Source organism: Salvelinus fontinalis, chromosome 15 (assembly GCF_029448725.1).
Source record: "Salvelinus fontinalis isolate EN_2023a chromosome 15, ASM2944872v1, whole genome shotgun sequence".
In the NCBI taxonomy this organism is placed as follows: domain Eukaryota; kingdom Metazoa; phylum Chordata; class Actinopteri; order Salmoniformes; family Salmonidae; genus Salvelinus; species Salvelinus fontinalis.
Window position 1 is genome coordinate 44,069,604 of NC_074679.1, and position 23,379 is coordinate 44,092,982.

Genomic DNA, 23,379 nt, shown 5'->3' on the forward strand with positions numbered 1-23,379 from the left:
ATATTAAATCATAGCAGGATGCAGGGCTGGAGAGGAGTCTTTTTAATGCGTCCCAAATGGCACCCTGTTTCCTATATAGAGCACTACTTTTGACCAGGGGCCATAGTACTGTACTTTATAGGGAATGATTGCCATTTGGAATGCATATGAACAGAATGCATACAGTCCTCATTTACCTTCTCCCTCTGTCTGTTTCTGTTTCCTGCCCACCAGCAGTCTCTGAGGAGGAAACCAGACATAGGCTACACTGTCGCAAACCCAGATCTGAATTCAGTGTGTGTGTGTGTGTGTGTGTGTGTGTGTGTGTGTGTGTGTGTGTGTGTGTGTGTGTGTGTGTGTGTGTGTGTGTGTGTGTGTGTGTGTGTGTGTGTGTACGTGCGTGCGTTTGTGTGTGTGGGTGTGTGCGTGTGTGCGTTTGCGTGCGAACTCACAGACAAAATGCATTGGCACGCAGACACACACACACACACACACACACACACACACACACACACACACACACACACACACACACACACACACACACACACACACACACACACACACACACACACACACACACACACACACACACACACACACACACGTATATATACTTTGATATTTAGTTTCCCCCCCAGAATTGAGGAAAGTATTATATGTGTGTCTCTGCTCACACACACATGTAAACTTGTCCCTGTTTCCCTCTGCGGTGGAGCATGCAAAAACCTTGATTAATCCACTCTGTCTGGACAGACGGGAATTATGTCTGACAATTACATGTGTTTGATGTGCTCTTCTGGTGGCATTCAAAATATTATATTTATTTCACATACACACACACACACACACAGAACACACACTCACATTCACACTCACAGTCATATACTTACAAAAATCAAAAAAAGATGCTAAATTATTACATTGAGGTTCCATAATATTTAGTTCCCCCTTAGAGTTTAGGAAAGTATTATAAAATAAATTATATTTAATTTCAGATTTAGGGCATTCCTGCCCATATTTATAATTTAAATATTTAGAAACGGATTATTGAACAATTATTAAATTATGAAAATATTTAATAGTCTGAGAGGAAATAAGAATGATGGAGTTTGTATACTTCAATCCCTTTCTTTTATTCAATGGATGGACAACCCCCCGCTCACAGATCCAGCATGTCAGCACACTACGACTATTCATATCTCCTCCTCTCCCGCTTTCTCCCCTCCCTTGCTGTCTCTCTCTTACATTGCTCTCTCGCGCTTTACCCTCTCTCCATCTTTCCCTATCCCTCTCCCTCTGTAAGCCATCCAACAGCCCTCCTGCCAAAGATGTGTGTGAACGCGGGCCAAACCAAACACAGGCATCGGGCCAGCCCAACACGGCACGCTTCCACTAATAGAATGAGAAAGGGCTTCCAGAACCAACCAGGGCTGTTACAGGACGGCAGACTTCTTTACGCTGGATAATGGCTTAATGACAGCCTAAATGAAGTCCCCACAGTAAAAACCAATGTCAGCAAATGAACACCTCATTAGAAGATCCTATAGAGCTTTGTCTCCTCCCCTGCGCAGCTTCCTCATCAGTTTAGCACCCCGATCTTTTATTGTGTTGTCGAAGAAGATCTCTCAAATTCCAGGAGATTTTTTGGGGGGCGGATGGTGCCCCCCCCCCCTTTGTCAACAGCTATTACAATTTGGTTCGGTAGTTTGTAAAAATATCCCACTCTCTCTCTCTCTCTCTCTGTCTCTCTCTCTCTCTCTCTCTCTCTCTCTCTCTCTCTCTCTCTCTCTCTCTCTCTCTCTCTCTCTCTCTCTCTCTCTCTCTCTCTCTCTGTCTCTCTCTCTCTGTCTCTCTCTCTCTCTCTCTCTCTCTCTCTCTCTCTCTGTCTCTCTCTCTCTCTCTCTCTCCTGTCTCTCTCTCTCTCTCTCTGTCTCTCTCTCTCTCTCTCTCTCTCTCTCTCTCTCTCTCTCTCTCTCTCTCTCTCTCTCTCTCTCTCTCTCTCACGATCTCTTTTTGCATCTTTTTGTTTTTCAAAACACCACACAAACCAAGGCTTATAACGACAAGTGAATGCAATTTTGCCAAATGAATGAAAATGACTATTCTGTTTTTTGTTTTTTTTCGCCCTCTGTCTGTCTCCCTCCTCTTTCTCTCTCCCTCCTACGACTAAAATGATACGGAGTAATGATTCTGAGCTTTTATTTTGATCTCCTAAATGCGGTCGGATAACAATGAAAACCCAACAGTGGCGAAACTTAGTCACGGTTATTTTGTGTGATTCACGTACAAACACAGACATCCAATTTACTGCATTCTCCCTCATTTTCATTGCTTGGAGAGAGGAAATGACTGAGATGTGATTGGTTAGATATGTCACAATCGAGGAAGTTAGCTGTGTGAGAAGAGAAGGCTTTGTAAATCACCTGCTTTGGATAACACGATGGTCCTGCCAGCCTGGACAGTGATTGGTCAATGTCTCATGTCTCCTTGGCAACTCATCTGTGTTGAGACTATAGGGAATCTGGGACCTCTGTCTCTTTGCTGTGTGTGTGTACGTGTATGGGTTCATTCACGTGTGCATAAGTGCATGCCTGTGGGTGTGCGTTCATGCAAGTGTGTGTGTGTGCTCCTAAAGCCCATATTGGCATGCAGCATTTGACACGGCCTGTTTGGAAACCTAAGATCGTTATTAGCCATAATTTCTAGCTAATTGAATCAGGGGCTTAGCGTGGAGCGAGGCAGTGTCCATGGATGACACACACAGTGGTGTCCCCTCTTTCTTCCCATACTCTCTCCCCGTTCTCTCCCCTCTCTCTCCCCATTCTCTCCCCTCTCACTCCCTGTTCTCTCCCCTCTCGCTCCCTGTTCTCCCCTCTCTCTCCCCGTTCTCTCTCCTCTCTCTCCCCGTTCTCTCTCCTCTCTCTCTCTCTCCTCTCTCTCCCCTCTCTCTCCCCATTCTCTTCCTTCTCTCTTCCATTTCTCTCCCCTCTCTCTCCCCTCTCTCTCCCCCATTCTCTCCCACCCCGTTCTCTCCCCTCTCTCTCTCCCTGTTCTCTCCCCTCTCTCTCTCCCTGTTCTCTCCCCCCTCTCTCTCCCTGTTCTCTCCCCTCTCGCTCCCTGTTCTCCCCTCTCTCTCCCCGTTCTCTCTCCTCTCTCTCCCCGTTCTCTCTCCTCTCCCACCCCGTTCTCTCCCCTCTCTCTCTCCCTGTTCTCTCCCCTCTCTCTCTCCCTGTTCTCTCCCCTCTCTCTCCCTGTTCTCTCCCTGTTCTCTCCCCTCTCGTATCTCCTCTCTCTCTCCTCTCACTCCCCTCTCTCTCCCCATCTTCTCTTCTCTCTCTCCCTACTCTGTCTCTCTCTCTCCCCACTCTCCCTCTCTCTCCTCTCCATGCAGCAGCTGTTTCACAATGGGAGTTTGTCCCATGGAAAACAAGATCATTACTCTCTCCCTTACTGCTTCTTTAAAACTCCCACCAACTCAGGGAGAAGAAGCCCACAGTCTCTTCTCATTATACTTAGGGAACTTTTCTCTCTTGGAGAAGTGGAGTTTTAGTCTTCACTTTCTTGGGCTTGGTAGTAGGGTGAGAAATGGTCATGTTGAAATGGGAGTCTGTTCTTGGGAGAGTTATGGTAAAGTGGTATCTGTCTGTCTGGTTGAGGGAGAGGATGAGAGGATGAGAGGATGTGATATCTTTATTGGTGGTGAAGCAGTTCTCCTTCAAGTCACGATCCAAGTCCAACCATTTCTGGTTGTGTATCAGTTTTTTCAGAATGTGTGTGTGTGCGCGTGTGTGGGTGTGTGCGTGTGTGTGTGTGTGAGAGCTGTGAGTGAGTGAGTGAGTGAGTGAGAGCAGTGAGTGAGAGCAGTGAGTGAGAGCAGTGAGTGAGTGAGTGAGTGAGTGAGTGGGTGAGTGAGTGAGTGAGTGAGTGAGTGAGACAGTGAGTGAGTGCAGTGAGTGAGTGAGTGAGTGAGTGAGAGCAGTGAGTGAGTGAGAGCAGTGAGTGAGTGAGTGAGTGAGTGAGTGAGTGAGTGAGTGAGAGCAGTAAGTGAGAGCAGTGAGTGAGTGAGAGCAGTGAGTGAGTGAGAGCAGTGAGTGAGAGCAGTGAGTGAGTGAGTGAGTGAGAGCAGTGCCGCAGGTTTTTTCTCTCTCCCACTCCCTCGTTCTCTCCTTTTTTTTCATATGGAAATGGGAAATAATGGGGTGATTAAATAGAGCTGTATATTAAAGTACAGCTGACATTAGAATTAGCATAATGTGCTCTCGCCTCGGGCTGCATACTTTATTTGCCATCTGCGTCGGACTCCTTCCCCCCGGGAGGATTCACACTGAACACTCCTCAATAAACTCACGGCCCACTCCACTACCTCCCTCCGTCACAGGGCACTAATACCATCCCAGGGAGTGGATGCCGGACAGAGGCAGACAGTCATTCTCCTTAATTGTGGGGTGGAAATGAATTAAATGAGCATTCAGCCCCCTGATGACTTTTGTTGTGAAGAAGTTCGGACAGTAAAGTGGAGTGGAGTGTGTTGTTTACACCCAGGCAGTTTAAAGCAAAAGGGTGAGACATACAGGGAGGGAGAGAGATAGAGGGAGAGAGAGAGAGATAGAGGGAGAGAGAGAGAGATAGAGAGAGAGAGATAGAGAGATACAGGGAGGGACAGAGATAGAGGGAGAGAGGGAGAGATAGAGGGAGAGAGATACAGGGAGGGACAGAGATAGAGGGAGAGAGGGAGAGATAGAGGGAGAGAGATAGAGGGAGAGAGAGAGGGAGGGAGGGAGATAGAGATAGAGCGAGAGAGAGAGAGAGATATGGAGGGAGAGAGAGATATGGAGGGAGGGAGCGAGGGAGGGAGGGAGGGAGAGAGGGAGAGAGAGAGAGATAGAGGAAGAGAGAGATAGAGGGAGGGAGGGAGAGAGATAAAGGGAAGGAGAGAGAGATAGAGGGAGAGAGAGGTCAAAGAGGGGCAGGTGTAGAAAACAGATGCCTTGGTTGTTTTCCAGTGTTTTGTGTTTCCTTTATGGAGCATTAGGGCTTTGAAAAGGACTTGACCATAAAACAACATGGTGGGGGAGGGAGGGGTGGAGAGAGGAAATATGGGAGGGGGCTGTTGTCAGATGAAGTAAGGAAAGTGTGTTGGGGGGGTTGAGGAGTTTGTATGAGCGAGGGTGGAATAATGTATTTGTGTTTGTGAGAGGGCTTCATCGAATTGTTTGTGAGTGTATGTATGTCTGTGTGTGTGTGCGTAGTGGGAGGGGGGGGGGGGGGGTGGATTAATGTTGGTGGAATGGGGAAGGGGAGAGAGGGAGAAACGGGGCTGGGTGTTGGCAGAGGGTAGGGAGGGGGTAGGTTAATGCATAGCCCTTCAAGAGTCCTGAGATGCCTGAAGCGGTGTCTATGTGTGTGTGCGTGTGTGTGTGCATGTGTGTGTATGTGTGTGTGTGTGTGCTTGCGTGATAGAGTGTATGCTGTGTCCACTATAATTAAGTGAAAGGGTTTACAGGGCCAGAGCTTCAGTACTGAGGTGAGCAGCTGTTCCTTGTCTTCCTTAACACACATCAGACACACACACACACACAGACACACGGATGCACGCACACACACGTCAGACAGACAGCCAGCCATTAACATATCATAACTTCCCCACACAGCTCCACGTATAGCAAGGAAAACTCTTTTACCCTCAGACTGTTTCAATGCAGCATTCCTCTAAGTGTTAGGAGACATGGCAGGTTGAAAAGTTTTCTATCCAGACAGATTGATTGAGCCATTCTTTGAGCTGACACGCAGATGACTATAATTGATAGGATGCACATCATAGTGTTAAAGGGAAAGAAAAAAACATTTGTGAAATTGTTTTATACGAACGTTGAGGTTACAGTGTAACGTTTTAAGACATTTTCCGACATTTATTTTTTTCACTGAAATCAAATATAGTCATATTTCTTAATGCATGTACATTCTAAATGCACATGATTCGCAATTTTACATCATTCATTTTTCATCATAAGCAGCCCTATAACAGTTTTATTTGTTTGATTATTTTATTCAAATAATAATAAGATGGATTCACATGTCTGTGACCTGAATTTACTTTGTATTCTGGGTCGGACATCTCTGTTACATCTGCATTGTGTCCCAGTGTTCACTATCCTTCTCCTATATGTCCTTTCTCTGCAGCTCGCTGCCTTGTGGACCAATGACAGGCTAAACCTATTTGACACACGACATTGTAGAACAATAGGACACTCTGGCCACTCACATGGCGTGTTTGATCTGAGAAATATGTTTCTCGATCCTTTGTGTGTGGAGTATTTCATACTTAATGTACATACACTCAGGCACAAACCTCTGAATCAAATACCGAAACAATTACAGCAGCATATGATCTCCTCTGTATTCTGAACTTGGTGCATTAGGTCAAAACAGCAAGCTTTCATTTAATAAATGAAACTAATTTCCAAGAGCACGATTACCATTTCCCACTTTATACGTGTGTTTTACCCCAATCCCCTAGGAGTGTGGCGCTCTGTGTTTAGCATCTGTCTCCACTGTATGTGCTGGATATTCTGCTTGTTTGTGTCGCTGCGGTAACGAGTCCCCACAGTAACAAGTCCCCTTTGCATTACCAAACTGCATGTGTAACTCCGAGGCTGGGCCTTCAATTAGTCATGTTGGTTAAAGGTACAGAGCTATGCCGAGCACCAGGCCTAGAACCCCGCATCTCTCTCTCTGTCTCTGTTTCCTCCTCTCTCTCTCTCTCTCTCTCTCTCTCTCTCTCTCTCTCTCTCTCTCTCTCTCTCTCTCTCTCTCTGTCTCTCTCTCTCTCTCTCTCTCTCCCTCTCTCCCACTCTCTCTCTCTCCCTCTCTCTCTCTCTCTCTCTCTCTCTCTCACTTCTCTCTCTCTCTCCTCTTCTCTTGCTCTCTCTCCTCTTCTCTCGCTCTCTCTTCTCACTCACTCACTCACTCACTCACTCACTCACTCACTCACTCACTCGCTCACTCTCTACTACAGCAGTATTGGTTTGATCACAGCCAAAGCTCTGTTTACACTTTCCAATCCCTATTGATCTTAGAGGAATCACTAAGGGAATCAGGACAAAGCAGCTTTTGGGTTTAGTTCCTAAGATATGTGCTTTGATAGATGGATGTCTGTCTGTGCTGGTTGAATTGTTAAATTTCCATCCTGCATTTGTGTGGGTGGAATGGACCCAGGGCATATTTTCACATGTTCAGGACAGTGAACCAGGGAGGCCTTAGTTATACTATAAAGTCAATGATGACAGAGTCAATATTTGAGCCCTCGTCTTAATGTGTGTGGAGAGTTATTAAATGTAGTGACTCTCCCTTTGCAATGTTGAGCAATAGACACGGCGAAAGAAGTTATACCACTCTTGGGATTTTTCTATTCTATCCGACCTTTATTTATACTGGGATTCCCATTGAGGTCAGAAGACCCATTTCAGGAAGAAGACCTGTAACAATAGAAACATGGAAAACTTCACCCAAGATTTTCCTCAAAAGCTGTGAAGTATCATCTGCCATGATTTCTTCAATCTGCGTCTAGAATGACACAACGCAGCCCCCCGTGGATGTCAGTTAAACACCAAGGACTTAAATACCAAAATTACAACCCCAAGACCAGTAAACATTTATGTTTCAATCTCTCCATCCGTTTTCTCCTTCTATTAGTAGTCATTTGTCTTGATGCACCGCCATGTTAGTCTTTATTTTCCTCCCTTCCTTTCTCTTCCTTTTTTATTTGTTCCCTCGCGGCACTGTGCCTTTATTGGTTGGAAAGTGATAAGAGTTCTTTAAATCACACTTTAAGTTGTACTTTCTTACTATAGAGCCATATTACTTTGGCGTCTCTGTCTCCGTGACGATTAAAGTCCCTCTGCTTGGAGGACTTCATGGGTTTTAAAGACACACACACACACACACACACACACACACACACACACACACGAGCGCGCACGCGCACGCGCACGCGCACACACACACACACACACACACACACACACACACACACACACACACACACACACACACACACACACACACACACACACACACACACACACACACACACACACACACACACACACACACACACACACACACACACACACACACACACACACAAACGTGCACACACGCACTTGCATGGTGTAATAATTCAGCGATTTGTAAGGAGGAGAGATTAAAGAGCACTTAAACCGGTGGATACAGTGTTCCCACCTCGGCAGTCCAATCCACAGTCACTATGGTAATGCACTTGTCAAAAGCCTGATAAGTATGTCCCATTTATGTGACAACATGATGTTTCCACTACTAGAGGTATTAGGCAAATATGATGCGGATAACAAAAGTGTGTCCGACAGCTCTTTCTCTAGAAAGTTCCACTCTTTGTACAAATCAACACATGATAGCCACGTTTCTCAGCGGTGACTTTCCGTCCCGCCAACACAGCTGTCAGATATCCACGTTGTGCCTCCACTGTTTTACTCTGCCATGCTGTTCTCCTCATGCAGATGAAATACGCTTATTGTAAGGAGCTACGGCATCTGAAATACAAACACACTCGCCACAAATCCATTTGAAAGGAAAACACCACTCGAAAACCTTCGACCATTAGTCCGCTGTTGATGCAGTCCCAAAAATGTTTTGCATGTTAGCATTGACGTTTTCAGGATGTTGGACTTTCAGGAAGCAAAGTGTCACTTGCCAGGTCATCACAAGGATGCATTTTGCTTGATTTTTACTGACTTACAAATACCTTTATACACAAATCTAAATAGAATTCCTCAGATAGATGTAAAGTCACTGCCATTTAATATGTTTTAATCATTTTCCTTTCTGGTGTTTGTTTCTCCTGTGTTGCAGGAGGAAGGGATGAGCCTTCAAGCTACATCTGCACCACGTGTAAGCAGCACTTCCCCAGCGCCTGGTTCCTTCTACAGCACGCCCAGAACACCCACGGCATCCGCATCTACCTGGAATCCAACCCCTCCAGCGCATCGCTCACCCCCCGCATCACCATCCCCGGGCCCCCCATGGGCCAGGACTCCATCCCCCAGTCTCCCCTCACCAATTTCCTGGGAGAGAGCAACCCCTTCCACCTGCTGAGGATGACCGGGCCCATGCTCCGAGAGCCCCCACCAGGCTTCATGGAGAACCGCGGAGGCCTCCCCAACACGCCTCCCTTCGTCAGCCCCCCACCCCGCCACCACCTGGACCCCCACCGGCTGGAACGCCTTAGTGCCGAAGAAATGGGGCTCATCTCCCAGCACCCCAGTGCCTTCGAGAGGGTGATGCGGCTAACGCCGATGGCCATCGAATCCCAGTCCATGGACTTCTCCAGGCGGCTCCGGCAGCTGGCAGGGAACAACAACGTGGCCACCCCTCCTCTGTCGCCCAGCCGGGCCAACCCTATGCACCGCCTGCTCAACCCCAACCCCTTCCAGCCAAGCCCCAAGTCACCCTTTCTCAGCACCCCGCCCCTGCCGCCCATGCCCCCCAACAGCACCACTCCGCCCCAGACGCAGGCCAAGAGCAAGTCATGCGAGTTCTGTGGGAAGACCTTCAAGTTCCAGAGTAACCTGGTGGTCCACCGGCGGAGCCACACCGGGGAGAAGCCCTATAAGTGTCAGCTGTGTGACCATGCCTGCTCCCAGGCCAGCAAGCTGAAGAGACACATGAAAACACACATGCATAAGTCTGGTTCCATGACAGGACGGTCTGACGACGGGCTCTCCACCACCAGCTCACCGGAGCCGGGCACCAGCGACGTGACAGGAGAGGGCATGAAGAACCGAGATGGAGACTTCAGGGGTGAGGGCGAAGAGGAGGAAGAGGAGGAGGAGGAAGAGGAGCCGGAGAATGAGAGCAGGCCGGTGTCAAACTTCAGCATGGACAACATGGAGTTCTACCGTAACCGTGAGAACGGCTCCAAGCCGCCATCAGACGAGAAGAATGCCCTCTCTCTCGGCAAGATGGTGGAGAGTGTGGGCCTGAGCACTATACAGCAGTACAATAACTTGATAGTCGACAATCGTAAAAATCGGATGCTCTTCTCCAAGAGGGGGTCCGACGGGCAGCGGGACACTGGGGATGAGGACTCTGTGGTGGGAGAGATGGAGAGGGAGCACCATCACCACCAGATGGAAAGGGACCACCAGAAGCCCACGGTCAATGGCAGGAACTGTGGCTCCGGCGACTCTTTCTCAGGCCTGTTCCCCCGCAAACCCACTCCCATCACCAGCCCCTGCTTGTCCAACTCCTCCAACAAGAGGATCAAGATTGAGAAGGACCTGGAAATGCCCTCGGCGCCCCTCATCCCTTCCGAGAACGTCTACTCCCAGTGGCTGGTGGGATACGCTGCCTCACGACACTTCATCAAAGACCCTTTCCTGGGCTTTACCCACTCCAGACAATCTCCCTTCGGCACCTCCTCTGAGCACTCGTCTGAGAACGGCAGCCTGCGCTTCTCCACGCCCCCCGGGGACCTCCTGGATGGCGGCCTGTCGGGGCGCAGCGGCACAGCCAGCGGGGGCAGCACCCCTCACCTGGGGGGTCCGGGACCTGGCCGGCCCAGCTCCAAGGAGAGCAGACGGAGCGACACCTGCGAGTACTGCGGCAAGGTGTTCAAGAATTGCAGCAACCTGACAGTGCACCGGCGCAGCCACACGGGAGAGAGGCCCTACAAGTGCGAGCTGTGCAACTACGCCTGCGCCCAGAGCTCCAAGCTCACCCGCCACATGAAGACCCACGGGCAGATGGGTAAGGAAGTGTACCGCTGTGACATTTGCCAAATGCCCTTCAGCGTGTACAGCACTCTCGAGAAACACATGAAAAAGTGGCACGGGGAACATTTGATGACCAACGAGGTCAAAATTGAGCAAGCCGAGAGAAGCTAAGCCAGATTTCCTATTTTGCCTCTTTCGCCACACATTGACTTATATATTTAAAAAAAATACAAAAAGGGGTAGCTGGATACTCTTTTTCTTAAATATCGAATTTTGGGTTAATTTTATGTTTTTGCCTGAGAAACTGCCAACCGAGAAAAACAATTAAACAAACAAACAAATATTAACACCAATTGAAGCCGATCTAAACTGCCTCATTTGGCTAAAGGTCCTTTTTAACGGTCGGTCAGAGGCTGAATTAAATGATAACATATGTGGAGCCTTTAACTGTGCAATAATTTCTGTATTTAATGGATTTTGTAATATTTTGGCATGTGCAGGTACATTTTTATTTAGTCATTTTAAATTTGTTTGACTTTTTATTTTAATTGCTGGGATTTTATTTGATTCTTTTTCAACCCAGAGGATATCCTGAGATTTATTTGCAGACAAAAAAACACATTTGAATACTCTTTAGGCCGCTGCTCATAGGAAATTGTATATTTAAAGCTACACATGTAATTTCTTGAAGAGAAGCCAAATTTTATCTTTTCATTTTTAGAAAGCATACCTGAGAAAGCTATTTTGTGTTTGTTATACACGACAGGATATACGTGCGCGGACAACAATCCTTTGGCATTGTAGCGGGAACCGACTTTTAACATGTCAATCTAATTAGATATGTAGCACTGAATGTCAATTATGACAGTAAATCTAAAGAGAACATCGAGGTTCACAAACCCTGCCTCCTCCCAAGTAAATACATTTATTAAAAAGAAGGAAGAAAAAGAAACGGGTTATCACAAAGGCAGCTGCTTAGCGGTACCTAGTACCAACCCGGACAGACGACGCTAGAAAAACAGAGATTCCGCTTATTTCTAAAGAAGCCCCTCACAGTTCTCTCACACTGTTTACATCTAAACAAGCCTGTCCTAAACTCACCATAACTCATCCTAAGCACAACATACCTACTATGACAATGCAAGTACTGACGTTTTTTTTGTTTTTTTTTCTTCAATCTTTTATCACACAGTTGTAGGATGGCTAAACCGTCGGGCTAAACTGCGCAGCTTTATAACGAGAGAGAGCAGGGAGATCTTAGGGTGAGCTATAGGGCCTCTCCCCTCTCCTTTATTTTCCCATTCACCTCCTCATTATCATTCCGTGGATGAGTTGAACACAATTGCCCATGCCCACAGATTACACCCTCCCCCAATCCCCTGTCCCTTGTCTCTGATACTCACTCCCTCTCACTCCTCTGCCAGCTAACTATTAAAACTCCCAGTACTGTTACTAACTCCCTGTCGGACACTCAGTACAGAGTAGCATTACAGAGAGTCTTATCACCTTCAGTCTCACTCAGTACCTGGCAGCCATTTCAAACTGCATTACGATAGACGCATACTTTAGGGATCTATATCTTTATAGATATCTTATCTTTCTGATCTGGATCTTTTAAATGTCCTCTTTTTCTGTTTTGATCACCATTCATATTTAATGTTACTCTTGGTAATCATTTTTGTAATCAGTACCATATGTCATCTACTGCATTGTTCAGTTTAGCAAGGGGCTGGGTAGCGGTGGTCACAGCCATAGCGGATTAGAATGACATAAAATGGATTTAAACATGATTATTAATAACTATTACATTCAGTGACAATGTTTATGATATCACTTGAAAACAGCCCTATGCATTTTTTTCTAGAAATATCTAGCAATCGTTTTGAAAAATGAATTTATACTGTATAGTAAAAAGTCTGATTGTATAGTGTGCCATAGTCAAAATGTTTATGATGTTGACTTTTTCTTCTGGTTAATATTGTTAAGTCCCCTGTGAGACAGAACCAGTGGCAGTTAGTTAGTGATATGCAGACCAGTAAATTGCACAGTTCTAGATACATACAGTGTCTGTAGAAGTCTGTTGAGCGTGTGCCCAAACAGTAAGACAATTTTTTCTTTCTTTCCTCATTCAGGGCTCCCTGTGATGTGTAGTTGAACGCATTCTGAGAAGTAGCAACTCTGACACACACAGAATGCACAGCTGAGTGAGCTTTTTAGGAAAGCAAGCACCAACCTTTGCCCAAATCACCACTCCCTGTTATTTTGAATAATGTACCCCGTCCTACCCCCCTGTTCCGATCCCCCTCAAGTTGACCTTTGACATCCAAGTATTTTTTTTTTTTAATTTTTTTTTTAGAATTGAGGTAAAAATATGTCATTGAGAAGAAATAGAAAAACATGAACAGCTCTTTGCAGTTGACCCGCACTTTATGATTTGTCTCTTTTTTTTTACACACAAAAAAAGAAAAAGAAAATTGAAAATACGGCTTCTGAGCAAGAAATGACTTCGACTGGATTTATTCGGCCTGGGTAACGGGTTCTAGAGTTTGGAATCAGTTGAGATTGAAGTGCTAGCATTGCTATAGGCGTGGCTTTCCCAATGCTGGCACTATAAAAATGAAAAATTAATTTATTGGGACAGTTTTTGTACTGCCATTCAATTTGACATGAGTGTGCCTTGAATACTGATCTTCCTATTCACCGTCTCTCAAGACAAATGCAACACTTTTGTGAAGCAAAGGAATTGAACACAATGAAAATAATGTATCAAATTTATGCGTCAACTTAGTTTCTAATTTGATTATGAAATGTCAATAGAATATCAGAGATTACTTTAAAAAAATAAATAAACAAAGCTGCATTTAGGTTAGGAGTACCCAGCACAGCATTAATGTGTCTGTGTGTATATATGTATGCATATGTACATATAAAGGCACAAACCTATATATAGATATATATCAAATTCTTCACTTCAGGACAAGACTGCGTCCCTAGATAGAAACATGGCCAGAGTGGATTGTTATGCCACACAATAGTCAAGGAAGAGACTGGACAAAAAAATCAGGAACTGCAGAAACAAAACAAAAAATAATTTAGTGCACTCTGTCTTAAAATACGTTTACAGTATTGAAACAAGTACAAGGGTAAAATAATAATTGTGTGTATGTGTGTTTTAAAAAAGTAATTTTTTTTTTCTCCAAGTTTGCTTATACCGTTTCTCTGAATGCCATAGTGGCAATGTGTTTATTGTTTTTTTGGTGACGGGGTTTTAGTATATATAAATATACTGTATATGAATATATATTACATTTTTCTTGTTTACTGTAAAAGTATACCAGTATTTGTAATATTGGAGAATGCCTGGGCATTTTACAAAAATAGAAAAAAATGTTGTTTTTCAAATTTTATTTTGCAGTCCAATTTAAATTGTGGGTCTCTTAAAATGTTTTTGTCACTGTAACTGTAAAAGTCTTAAGTTTTAGTAAATTTTATTCTGCCTTGGGTGTAATAATAATAATTTTAAAAAATGAATAAAAAAAAGTGAACTGTAACAAACTTGGATGGGGGGGGGTGGGGCCAGCTGATGGAAGTTCTGGAAGTTTCCCTCGTAGAAACTATGGAACATTGTTATGGCTTTGCAGGAAAATACTGACATTCCTGATCTGTATCTATTGATCTGCTTCTGGAATGGATACTCTTCATGGCTGGTTTGAAATACATGTGTAGGCACTTGCTGTCTTTCTACAGAAGCTTGTATTTTTTAACTTGTATGTGCATCCTTTGTGAAAAGGGGTACTTTAAGTACCTGTATGTCATTATCTTATTTGGGGGAGGGGGACAACATTGCAACTTCAAGATACAACTCACAGGCTGCCACGATATATTTTCTTTCATTTGGCAGGATAAAATAGTGCAAAAAACCCCCTGATGAATTTGTATTGTTGAAATGAATCTTATTGTACAGAAGGGAAAGAAAAGGTTGTTTGACATCCTTTTAGCGACAAAAATACACAAGTAGATGTTTTTGTTTACTATTGTATTGGTTGTACATATTGTTCTATGATTAGCCTGACATGTTTTATTTTCATTTTTATTATCGTTTGTGTTCCAACTGGCACTGGCAGTGACCTCCCCTCTTTGCGGTCATCTAGCTACCCTTTGACCCTTGACCTTTGTGACCTGTGTGTCAGTTGTACAGGCACCTGACCTGCCTCCCCACAGGTTTCTCAGCATGAGAAGAATAGAGCACAAATACAAACTGTTACAATTCCAAATGTTTTGCTCTTTTTTGTCTCTTTTTGTTTCCTGTAAATGCTAACTCTTCTGATATGTCCCTGCTCTGTCCCTTCAGTCAGAGAAGGGACATATATAGCGTGTAGAAAACACACACACACACACACACACACACACACACACACACACACACACACACACACACACACACACACACACACACACACACACACACACACACACACACACACACACACACACACACACACACACACACATAGGAGAAAAACAGAGGAAAGTCTCTAATGAAGTGCAGGGACATTATATATCTGGATACCATAGCTCGACTCCTACACATACGACTCACAGAACCATGTAGTGTACACAGAGCAGCCGAGGCTGGATACGATCAAAGCTACAAGCTACATTCGCCTCAAACCATAAGCTGTAATTACAGGCAGTTAGTAGCTACCGTACCTGACCACGATCATACGGACACCTATCAATCAGTCAGAACCAGGGTGTGTATTTTAAACCTGCTCACTTAGATGTACAGAACTGTTCTCCAACTGTTTAGCAGCACAGGGCTCCCATATCTGTGCTTTATCATCTTTTGCAATGTTTATGTTTCCTTTCAAATATTGGTGCTTTGATATGTGCTAAGAGCTATGTCCTGTTGGCTGCACTGTTTGTCCGCCCGTGGGCACCGTAGACAGAACACCAAGCAGAGCTAAGCTATGCTGTTGATTGTGTTCACTTTGTGTAAAGACATCTTCATGGAACACTACCCTGTCTGTGGGTGTGCTCATTTAGTTTTCCTTCACAGAGGTTCAGGTCTAATAGGCTATGCAGATAGCCCCTTTACCAGAGAGACAGAGTAGACGTTAGTACGAAGGTCCTGATTATGAAATAATGCTTTGCTGCTGTTTTACTCTTTAGGTTTCACAATCCATAATTTGACTATTTCCTTTTAGAAATGTTTTTCATGTTTGTATTTAAAGAATAATACAGGGTTGGGATGAAGACATGGGCAAATCTGTAATTTTTGATATGTAGTAATGTCCGGATTGGGACATACAGGGGAGGGCTGGAGTCTTTGAGTAGGGATGTTATGCTGTGTGTGATGTCAATTTATTTAAATACATTAACTGATTCTTTAGGCTGCGATTGGCTGTGTTGTCTATGATGTCACTGAGGTGAGGACAGCGTTCCGTCGTTCTCAGGCCTGATGAGTCCAATGCCATTGGTTCGTTACAGTAAACATGATATTCAGACACCACATGGCCTGTCTCTACTCTGTTTATTTGAAACACATTAGGAATGTGTATGTTCACCACACACACACACACACACACACACACACACACACACACACACACACACACACACACACACACACACACACACACACACACACACACACACACACACACACACACACACACACACACACACACACACACACACACACACACACACACACACACACACACACACACACACACACACACTCTCTCTCTCTCTTAATAAGTAATGCAACTTCTGCAATTTAGAAATGGATATATACATTGAAATGAAGAAATCGGACATTCAATTTGGGACTGGATTCAATCCGTCTCGCAGAAGTATCGAGGAAGATCTGCGTTATAGCTCGATTGTAATGTAAAGGCAATGTTCCTGCGTTCACAGAGACCGCATTCCCGGTAAATGCTGCGCATGCCGGCTCAACTGGGAATGACCTTTGCGTTTTAATGAAGATCTTCCGCGATACTTCAGCGATAAAGATTTGATTCAGCCCTTACAAAATAACACTTTACACGTTCCCTCCTCACCTTCTGAAATTCCACGTGCATTAAAATAAATCAAATACCATCGCACTGATTTAGTATTTTCAATCAAAATCACTCAAATCCACTTCTGAATATACATACACAATAACCTGGATATATGAAGGTCACCTGGGTGGATCATTTTCTGTACTGCAGACACACACTGATCCATGTCAGTGGATCTGCACCCTGCTGGCTTGTTGGGGCTGGTTGGGGGTTGGAGAGAGGATTGAGAAGAGAACTGGATGTTGGGGGGCACAGAGATAGATACAGTCTCCCTCTTTGCGTCCTACGGAGGGTGTCTAAGCTGACTGAATGATGGACTGGCTCTGCGGGAGCCTGATCTGAGCAGGGCTCTTGAGTTTGAATTAGCTCCCGTCTCGGCAACTGACTCTAACGAGTCGTCATCAAGACCTCTACATGCCACTTCTATCAACACACCTTCCAATACCAAGACACACTCATATAAACTCACCATAACAACTCTCTCTCTCTCTCTCTCTCTCTCTCTCTCTCTCTCTCTCTCTCTCTCTCTCTCTCTCTCTCTCTCTCTCTCTCTCTCTCTCTCTCTCTCTCTCTCTCTCTCTCTCTCTCTCTCTCTCTCTCTCTCTCTCTCTCTCTCTCTCTCTCTCTCTCTTTCTCTCACTCTCTCTCTCTCACTCTCTCTCTCTCACTCTCTCTCTCTCAATTCAATTCAATTCAATTTGCTTTATTGGCATGACGTAACAATGTACATATTGCCAAAGCTTATTTTGGATATTTACAATATGAAAAAAAAGAGAATCAAAATTGTCATCTGGACAACAGTAACAACAATAACCAAGGGTTGTTAAAATAACCATACATTGAACAGTAACAATAAGCATACAGTAGAGTACATGTGTAGGTTGATTGGTCTGTCAGACACTGGCCCTCATCTTATGGCAGGCAGCAATGTAGTGCGCTGCCAACCCACAGCTCTCTGCGTCCTCCCCCAACAGAACAGGTAGCCTATCCTCATCAGACAGGTCTTCGAAAACTTGAATAAGGGTTTCAAATTTGGGTAAATGATGCTCTCTAATTGTTTTATATTTTTCACATTTTGTCAGGAAATGTAGCTCCGTCTCAGGTTCTGCTGTTGTACAGTGGTTGCTCTCTCTCTCTCCACACACACACTCATAGAAACAAACTACAACTATCTCTCTCTCTCTCTCTCTCTCTCTCTCCACACACACACTCATAGAAACTCACCATAACAACACACTCTCTCTTTAATTTATGAAAATATTGCACACTCAAAATCGACAAGGTTACTATGCAAGTCCTTCACCTCCTCCACCAGAGAAAAAGAAGAACGTTCTGTACTATCGTTATTACCATTCAAGAAAAGACATCAAGAGCTAATCAAAACTGAGCTAATCAAAAGGTCTGCGCTCATAAACCACATTACTTTGACTTCACAGCACTTGCCACATCACATAACCTTGCATGACCATACCAGATATACAGTTTCACACTACCTAGAAACACAGAGACCCAGATCAATACACAGTGATGGGGTCCTTTAACATGTAGTCACCCTAATGAGAGTTTCACATTCCTCATTCCCTATCTTATTTTCATTTAATTTGTCCCCTTTCCATGCTGTTTCTGATAACTGTAGCCTCACAATTAGTGGTGTAGGGAGAGCGGAGTGAGTGGGACTGACTGACTGACTGCGTTGGGTTGGGGCGACTGGTTCTGATTTGGCATCAGTTTCAAGGCAAAAGGCTAATTAAACCAATCCCTGACAGGCCCGCACTTTGACGTCCCCTACGGAGGGATTATCACTGGTGGAGAGAGAGAGAGAGAGAGAGAGAGAGAGAGAGAAAGAGAGAGGGGGGTGGGGGGGTTGAAGGAATGCGAGACAGGAAGTGCAATGGAGAAAGACAGACAATAATTACTTAGAAATAAAAATTGGATTTAAAAGTTGTTCCTCTCTAAAATGGTAAAGAGTATTACTTACCATACTAAAGATAGAAGCAGACAGGCACACTGACACAAACAGAACAGAAGATCTGTCTGGGTTGTAACCCATCCCTTCAGACAGACATATCCTAGCAGTAGAGTGGACTGACTGAGGCACACAGGTTCGCGGCTCAATAAACACAGACCAGACAAAACTGTCAAACTAGAAAGGGTCATTTTCCTGAAGAAGAATTGTGTGCTTGGGTAAAACTATAGACATCCCGATATGTGGGACGTGGATGTCTCTTAGTACAGAGCAGCAACATCTCCCTCATAATAACCAGCCTGGTTATTTTCATTACCGAAAACTACTGTGGGAATTAAAACTGCCGACACACACACACACATCCCTGGGTTATGGAGAAGGTATAGCGGAATTATTTTCTTTCCTCTCCTCTCTGCCTGCCTGTCATGGTGGGCAGGCCTCCCCCTTCTCTCTCTCTCTCTCTCTCTCTCTCTCTCTCTCTCTCTCTCTCTCTCTCTCTCTCTCTCTCTCTCTCTCTCTCTCTCTCTCTCTCTCTCTCTCTCTCTCGCGCGCTCTCTCTCTCTCTCTCTCGCGCGCTCTCTCTCTCGCGCGCTCTCTCTCTCTCTCTCTCTCTCTCTCTCGCTCTCTCTCTCTCTCGCTCTCTCTCCCTCTCTCTCCCTCTCTCCTCCACTCATTAGAAGGCAACTTCAAATGACTTAAGCCCCGGTAGGTCGTCAGCGTAAAGTCACAGTGTTGACAGGTACAGTAAGGTCTTAAGGCTTCAAGAGCAACATAGCTATTCTCTCTGACAAAACCTCCCACAGGGGGACTGCTCTGAGGGCACTAGAATGAGGGGAGGAGATAGAGAGAAAGAAAGGAGGGATGGAGCGAGGGATTGAGCAGACAGAGAAAGGGAGGTGTGGGAGATGGTGTCGGTGTCAGACACCTAGAGGGAAGGCCAGGGATAAGGGGGAGAGGGTGAAGGAAGAAAGAAACAAAGGAGGGAGATGGGGCTGTAGTTAATTATGGTAAAAGAACAAGTTTGTCTCTGTGGAGTGTGTTTGAATGAGGGTGTCATGGCGAATCAGAGGAGTCCCCAGACTTCTGTGGTAATTATTAACATTATAATTCACCACTCTTGTCCTTGTCCAATTGATTGGCATGCCTGTTTCATGGGTATTTCCAAAAGCAGTAGTGGTATCACTCACTATTCCTTCTGTGTGTGTGTGTGTGTGTGTGTGTGTGTGTGTGTGTGTGTGTGTGTGTGTGTGTGTGTGTGTGTGTGTGTGTGTGCGTGCGTGCGTGCGTGCGTGCGTGCCTCTGTCTCTCTCTCCCTCTCTCGCGTTCTCTCTGACAGTTTCAGAAGCATGTCAAATGACGACAAGACTAATCAACGTTTAATTTTATTCGAGAGAATTCCTGAAATGCGGAGTGCATTATCGTTGCCATTTGACCCGGTGCATTGAGGGCTGATCAGACGGGACTATTGAACGCATCTCATTCTGAGTTCACTCGACCTCACCCACCTCACAATGTCCAATAAATAACTTATCATCAACACATACAGTGGTACAGTAGGCACAAGGAAATGACTCAATTTCAACCGTTGAAACGTTTCATTGTACCTGTGTCATTGTATGAGTGCAATTGTATCACAAAGAGCATCATCCAATTGTTTAGCGATAAAGAGACGTCGGAAAACAGAGAAACAGATCCATTTATCTCCTCTTCTAATTACACCCACTGAGACAATGGTGTGTCTGGCCAAAAGAACCTGGTCAAAAGTTAAGCACCATAGAGGGAAGAGGGTGCCATTTGGGAAGCAGCCAATTACAGAGACACGTTCCTTTATTTTCCCCAAATCAAACCTCGCAAACAAGGGAAAAGAGAGGAAAAAGAACGTCTAACACGAGTCCTGCTGCAACCAAATGACAAGCACAGTTCAGGTCAGGCGAACGTCACATTTTTACCACATCCCGTTTCTTCTTTCTCTTAGCTAAGTGACAAACGGGGGGGGGGGGGGGGGGGGGGGGGTATTTTAGTGAAAAAGAAGAGAAAGTCTGCGTAGAAGTAAAGGAATGAAGGGAGCCAGGCGCATGCAGCGGAGGAGAGGTGCGGGCCGGCGCACGGCGTCTTTTTCATATTCAGATTCGCCTGCCTACACACGGCATTATGACACATTTGGATGATCGCATTGTGGGATTAGCAGGCAGCCTTGTCATTTCCAACAACAATACGGCGATTTAGGGATGCTATTTCTCACACGGCGCCTCGCATTAACGCCGGGCCCAAAGATTTACATAAATCTTTGTCTTAAGATGAAAGAAAGAAGGTTTGAGACAATGAAGTTAAGCTTTAGAAATGGGGAAAGAGGAAGGAGGAAAGTGTTGGGGCGGTGGTGGTGGTGGAGGAGGTGGTGTGGGGGTGGGGTGGGGGGGGGGGTAGAAGAGATGGGGGAGGCGAATTGGGAAGCTAAGAGAAGAGATGAAGGGGCGAGGGAGGGGAAGAGGAAAATAAAGTTTTATTCATTCTAAATCACCCAGTGTTGTGTTGATGCAAATATGCCCCCCCCCCCCATTCCCCCCTCCCCCTCCCCTCCTACTCTGTTTTTGGCGTCATGTAGTAAAAAAGAAAAAGAAAAAAGAAAAAGACGTGCCGAAAAGGGAGGGGAGGAGGAAGGTGGGATAAGAATAAGCATTAGCAAGTCTGTAAGAGAAAAGAGAGAAGCGGAGAGGCGAAAGTGTTCAGCAGCGTTCTATTCAGCGTTGGGTGATTTAGTTGTGCGTCTCTGACTGCGTCTCACAGTGAAAGGCGTAGCATCGCTCTCCGTTCTCTCCATGCTCTAATCTTATCGCCTGTAGCAGTCATTCTCCAAACTGACCTAGATGGTTGCGCCTCCTCTCTCCCCCCACATCCTCCCCCCTGCGCCTCCCTCCCCTCCCCTCCGTTTGATTGGATTCCTCCTCCTCCTCCATTTTCTGATTGTGAATCTGCTTACATTAAAGTCAGCAGATTGGATCAGAATCTGACCACTGAAGGCGATTCTCTTTTTAAATAGAGAGGAGGTTAGAGTAAAATGGAGATTATATATATAGAGAGAGAGAGAGAGAGAGAGAGAGAGAGAGAGAGAGAGAGAGAGAGAGAGAGAGAGAGAGAGAGAGAGAGAGAGAGAGAGAGAGAGAGAGAGAGATGAACCATTGAGACAGTATCAGCGTCATCATCTCCCAGCTTCCTGTGGATTCGCTTTAGTCTTCTCTCATACTTCATTTTATTACAGTATATCATTACACTCAGATAAAAGGCGCTTTCTAGAACCTTAAAGGGTTCTTCATCTCTTTTTGTCTCTTTTTAGTCCCTTTTTGTTTCCAGGTGGAAAGAACCCCTTTGGGTTCCATGTACAACCCCATAGGAGAACCAAAAAGGGTTCTCCTATGGGGACAGCCAAAGAACCCTTTTGGAACCCTTTTTTCTAAGAGTGTAGACAAATGAGCTGGTTGTGGATTCCCATCGCCCTTGCTCACTTCCTCCCTTTATGATTATCTTTGCTCTTTGTTTACACTTTCAAAAAGAGGCTACGGTCAATTTGACAACAAATGTGCTGTAATTTAAGCTATTTAGCCTCTTGAATTTGTGTTTGTACATTTGACAAATAATTGTAGATGGACTCTGTGTCCATTTCAAATGCAACTCTTCTCATAACCATCTGCTATTTATTTTCATGTCTTAAGTCTCCAACTTTCTTCCACAGGGACCCCCTTTCAGGGCAAACCAGCGACCTAGTGACGGACAACCATCACCCCAAAAAATTATAATAGTAAGGAGAAAGTAAATTGTGATTTTTTAACAATTCATTTACTGCAATTCTACACACTTTGCCATGGGGCGGAGAGGTATTTTTTGCGGTTGTAAAACGAATGTCCTGCAATTCTACACATTTTGCCATGACTTATGCCATGTTCATATGATATCTGAGTCAGAGGGACTACCAAAATCAATGGGGGCCCCCTGTAGGTCAGAGACCCCACGTGTCCTGTGTGCCCGGTAAGTAAGCTAATTCAGCCATGATTACTACAAGGTTTAGATTGCTAGGTAAGTAAGCCTATCCAGCTATTTAAAACATGTTAGCCAACACGGGCTAATTGAGTGACTGTCAGTGACTGACATAACAATAGGAAAACATTATTCATTTTTTGGGTCTTGGGCTCCCTTGTGGTCGCGGGGCCATAAGCATTATGTTGCATATTGACTGCTAGCGGGTGCTTTTCAAAAGCCTATGACAGATACTCCAGTAAGTGTCATTAGCCCCAGTGAGTGTCATTTGCTTTAGGAGGTAAAAAAAGATAGTTGACATCATAAGAAAGAAGATAATCTACTCTTTTCTACTGAAGGGATGGATCTTAAAATTAGTTTATTCTGTTCTTACTAGCAATATTCATAAAAACATCTTTTATTTTTTTTACAGTTTGAAAATCCCTGTCTTAAGTTATTAAAATGTAATAACTATATTTAATAATGTGATAACTACAATATTAGGTAACCATATGCTATTTTTTTTTACTGTGTGAAGGTAAACCTATCTAATGCAGAGCAAATAGTTAGTGTGAAGTGAGTTTGGTCTAGTGTCCCAAAACACAAC

The 23,379-nt window shown here is 44.8% G+C and overlaps 1 protein-coding gene across 4 annotated transcripts in view; it reads left to right on the plus strand.

Annotated features, from left to right (window-relative positions):
- The window catches only part of bcl11ba (BCL11 transcription factor B a), a 39,052-nt gene extending 22,810 nt beyond the window's left edge, over positions 1-16,242 (plus strand). The window contains exons 3-5 of one of the 4 annotated variants that reach the window (XM_055863950.1): positions 8,869-10,764; positions 11,923-11,992; positions 12,863-16,242. In XM_055863950.1, coding sequence (XP_055719925.1) covers positions 8,869-10,764; positions 11,923-11,992; positions 12,863-12,881 — 1,985 coding nt within the window. In that variant the 3' untranslated portion in view covers positions 12,882-16,242. Of the gene's footprint in view, positions 1-8,868 lie in introns of all 4 variants that reach the window. The other 3 variants (XR_008752973.1, XM_055863951.1, XM_055863949.1) reach the window with 3 other exon arrangements.
- Positions 16,243-23,379: the final 7,137 nt, after the last annotated feature.